General features: G+C 41.7%; 1 protein-coding gene across 1 annotated transcript in view; it reads left to right on the top strand.

The window, feature by feature from the left end:
• The first annotated feature begins 2,801 nt into the window (after positions 1-2,801).
• Positions 2,802-4,208, top strand: part of dact1 (dishevelled-binding antagonist of beta-catenin 1) — a 24,065-nt gene continuing 22,658 nt past the window's right edge. The window contains exon 1 of the mRNA XM_042389051.1: positions 2,802-3,585. Coding sequence (XP_042244985.1) covers positions 3,241-3,585 — 345 coding nt within the window. The 5' untranslated portion in view covers positions 2,802-3,240. The remainder of the gene's footprint in view (positions 3,586-4,208) is intronic.

The following is a 4,208-nucleotide window of genomic DNA, read 5'->3' as shown; positions in this document are numbered from 1 at the left end:
ATCACGTCCTCTGATTCAGACGCATAAAACAAGTTCTTCCAGGTTTCCAGAGCTTTCACCCACATCTCATGGTCTTAATCAGTAAGTGGGGTTTGCTCTGTTGTCATGGAGACGGTTCAGCTGTCATCTCTCTCAGATCAGTTCAGGCTTATTTACTCAGAAAACTGAAGAGAATGATTTTAAAATATTAATAAACCTGAAGAGTCCATGAGTGTGTGTGTGTGTGTGTGTGTGTGTGTGTGTGTGTGTGTGTGTGTATGTGTGTGTGTGTGTGTGCGTATGTGTGTGTGTGTGTGTGTATGTGTGTGTGTGTGTGTGTGTGTGTGTGTGTGTGTGTGTATGTGTGTGTGTGTGTGTGTGTGTATGTGTGTGTGTGTGTGTGTGTGTGTATGTGTGTGTGTGTGTGTGTGTGTGTGTGTGTGTGTGTGTGTGTGTGTGTGTATGTGTGTGTGTGTGTGTGTGTGTGTGTATGTGTGTGTGTGTGTGTGTGTGTGTGTGTGTGTGTGTATGTGTGTGTGTGTGTGTGTGTGTGTGTGTGTGTGTATGTGTGTGTGTGTGTGTGTGTGTGTGTGTGTGTGTGTGGGTGTGTGTGTGTGTGTGTGTGTGTGTGTGTGTATGTGTGTGTGTGTGTGTGTGTGTGTGTGTGTGTGTGTGTGTGCGTGTGTGTGTGTGTGTGTGCGTGTGTGTGTGTGTGTGTGTGTGTGTGTGTGTCGGCTACAGACAGATACACAACATTATAAACACAAGATGATGATGTCAGACCGTCTCACTGTTTCACCACTAAAACTAAGATCCCTGAGGATAAATATAATAAATAATAATAAATCAGGAAGTGAGTGAAGCATCAGCAGCTGTAACATAAACATAAACAACAGTTTTAGGAACCAAAAGATAAAATAAAGTTAACTTTAAATCCTTTGTGAATGTTTGTTTTATTTCTATCTGCATACCTGCAGATACATGTTGTTGTTGTTGTTGTTGTTGTTGTTGTTGTTGTTTACAGTGAGTTATGCTAAGCTAACTGATGTTAGCTCCAGCATTTAGCAGCTGTAAATATTCACTTTGTATCACTGACCTTATAATGAGCCCGCAGCTCCTCCCCCTCATTAACATATTAATGAGCCCCAGAGACTCGACCTCATTAATACTGAACGAGTCATTACTGAGCTGAGATCAGTTTGAACTCCTGAAGTGACCCAGAAACTGAGACAAAGACACATTCATACCAACAATAACGGAGCGAGCTGTTTATTCAGCTGATTGTCTTCAACGCAGAGAACAATAAAGTTCAATCAAACTGATGAACAGACACATGACGTCAACATTAATAATGAAAATGATGTAAATGTTTGTGCATCAGCTGAAAGTGACTCCACACGTTTTTACTTTTATTTTTTTCTCTAAAAACAAAACGTGTAAAATAATAGTTTATTTTATTTATACTATTATATTTCTTATTTCACTTGTCATGTTGTTGATTTAAAATCTTATTAAACAAAAATATAAAAATCTGCTACCAGAAGAATATGAGACGTGAGATTTAAGATAATACAATATATTAATAAATAATAATAATACAATTATTTCTCACTTACTCAGTGAAGCTTTGATAAAAATACAAAACTGTTGGGTTTAAAATGACATTTTCGAAAATAAAGTGTAAAAAAATCCAGTTAATTCAATTTCAATATTGTAAAAAACGAGCAGAGCTGAACATGATGTTCTCTCATCAAACATTTCACATTATTTCATTTAAAATCATTTTCTAGCGACACAATTTTAATAAAACTCAAATGTTTCCATCGTCTGTTTGATGTAAAAAAAATCTCTAAACACGTGAAACACGCAGGAACGTGACTTTTAACAACACTTCTGAGTTTTATGCGCAGTTATTAAAAGTGATTTATGTGTTTGCAGCTGAAGCGTCTCTGTTTGAACATGGAGGGCTTTAGGACCTGACGGAAGCCTGAGGGAGGAGTAGGGTCTGAGGGGGCGGAGCGTCAAGTTCCCGCAGATCAACACAAACAGACAGGAAGTCAGAAGAGTCTGCCCTCTAAAATAAAACGTTTTTGTTGTTCATGTGAAGTTCTGTGTAAATAATGTTGAATTTTATTTTTTTAATTTAATTTGTGGCGTGTTTTTAGTTTTATGTTGAATATCTTGTATTTTGTCTTTTAACATGTTGGAAATTTTCACTTTACATGTTTTACATGTTCACATGTTTTTCACTTTAACATATCAACTGAAATATTCTTTAAAGTCTGTAAACCATAAATAAATCATATCATATAAACAGGATGTACTCAGACATAAATGTGAGCTCTTTATTAGATTTATATAAGACGTTTTTCTGCCCTTTTATTAAGAAATGTTGGAGGACAAATGTGTCAGAGCCTCTTTTGTTCCATCTTTCATTAAGATTTGAAACAGCAGCAGATAAATGTTGTTATATAGTTTATAAACTTATTGATTTTTACTGTAGAGCGTATAAACTTTGGCTTTTTTAATGTATTATAATGTATGATTGAAGGATGCAGATAAACGCTGTGTGATGTAGTGATGCTGAGTTTCTCCACGGGGACATTATTAAAAATGTATAAAAACATGTTCTTCCACATGTGCTTCTTGTCAACTCAACATTTAATCTCTTCATTTAGTTTCTGATATAAATTAATTCCTTTTCTTATTTTAAGTCGTGCGTTCGTCAAGAGCTTTTATTGTGAAGGTCAAAATAGGAAGTGCGTGCTTCCGTTATTGCTGACTTGACGTGCAGGGGGCGGGGCTTACCGGACCCGGAGCCGCCGTGCTGCTGCTGGTCAGTCTGGACGGAGCTGCAGGAGGAGCGGCAGCAGTACGGAGTTCAGCCCGACTCTCCGCTTCTCTCTGACGGATCTACTAACCGCCGCTGCCCCGGGGCATGCTGGGATTTACCTGCACATCTACCTGACCGGACCCGGGACCCATAAACCGGATTAACTTGACCAGTTTGTCCGCAGGAGGACGGTGAACCACCGGTTGATACCCGGAGCTGCAGAGCAGAGAGTCCGACTGACTCACTGTGTGACGGGTCTGTTTAACCCGCTTCATTAACCCGGTTTATTAACCCGGGTTAACTTTACCGGGTCAGTCTAACAGGTGAGTCCTCTCAGCTGACCCGCTGACCCGCAGCTCTCCGCCCCGCACGATGCTCCTGAAGCTGCCGCAGAGACCCTGAGGTCACACCGGGATACCGAGGCGGAGATGCTGCTGTCCGGCGCCTCCAGCCGGGTCACGGACCGCTGCAGCCGCGACACAGACGGCCGCTGCAGCCGGGACACGGACCGCTGCAGCCGGGACAGAGCGGCTGCTGAAGCGGACGCGGATGCGGCGGAGCGGCTGCGCACGGTGCGGGAGCGGCTGGACGCCACCGTGTCCGGGCTCGGGGAGCTGGAGTACCTGCGGCAGCGGCAGGAGGTGCTGGTCCGGGCCGCGTTGGAGCTCCGGGAGGAGGCGGTGGAGGCGGAGGAGGAGCGGCGGAGGGAGGCGCAGCTGAGTTCCGAGGAGAAGCTGCTGGAGGAGAACATCCTGCTGCTCAGGAAACAGCTGGTAGGTCCTGACCTGTCTGTCTCATGACCTCTGACCTCTCTGACTCCTGTCTGGACGGAATGACTCAGGTGTGTGGTGAAAGGTCAAAGGTCAGGGTTGACGGCTGGGTCAGCTGCTCTTTTTTTAATCCAGAAAAAGAAGATGTGATGTTCAGACTGCAGTTAATCAGCTGTGAGGGTTCAGGAGGATCTGACATGTTAAATCATCAGTGTTGGAGCAACAATTATTTTTAATATCAATTAATTTTCTTAACGAATAAATCAGTCAATAAAACTCTCAGAAGTCCTCAAATGTCACCAAACCCAAAATATTACAGCTGATCAATCAGTTACTCAATCAGCAGCTAGTTTGATGACTAATGAATCGTTTTAAAGCCAAAATACGTCTCGAATATGATGATTTACTGTTTTTCATCAGTTAATGTGATCAGTGATTCTGTCTCCAAAGTCAAGAACAAACTTTCTCACTTTAAATGATAAATATAGTCGTATTAATATTGAGGTTTGTTCAGATTCAGATTTTATATTTTGTGAACAAAAATCTTCACTATAAGATTTGTTTCATCAGGAAATAACATCACAAACAGATTGTTGTATTAATTCATATATTTAAAAACAGCGAAG

The sequence above is a fragment of the Thunnus maccoyii genome, chromosome 16 (genome assembly GCF_910596095.1).
Source record: "Thunnus maccoyii chromosome 16, fThuMac1.1, whole genome shotgun sequence".
Lineage (NCBI taxonomy): Eukaryota > Metazoa > Chordata > Actinopteri > Scombriformes > Scombridae > Thunnus > Thunnus maccoyii.
Note: the sequence above shows the minus strand (reverse complement) of the source record. Positions and strands in the feature narration are given on the sequence as shown.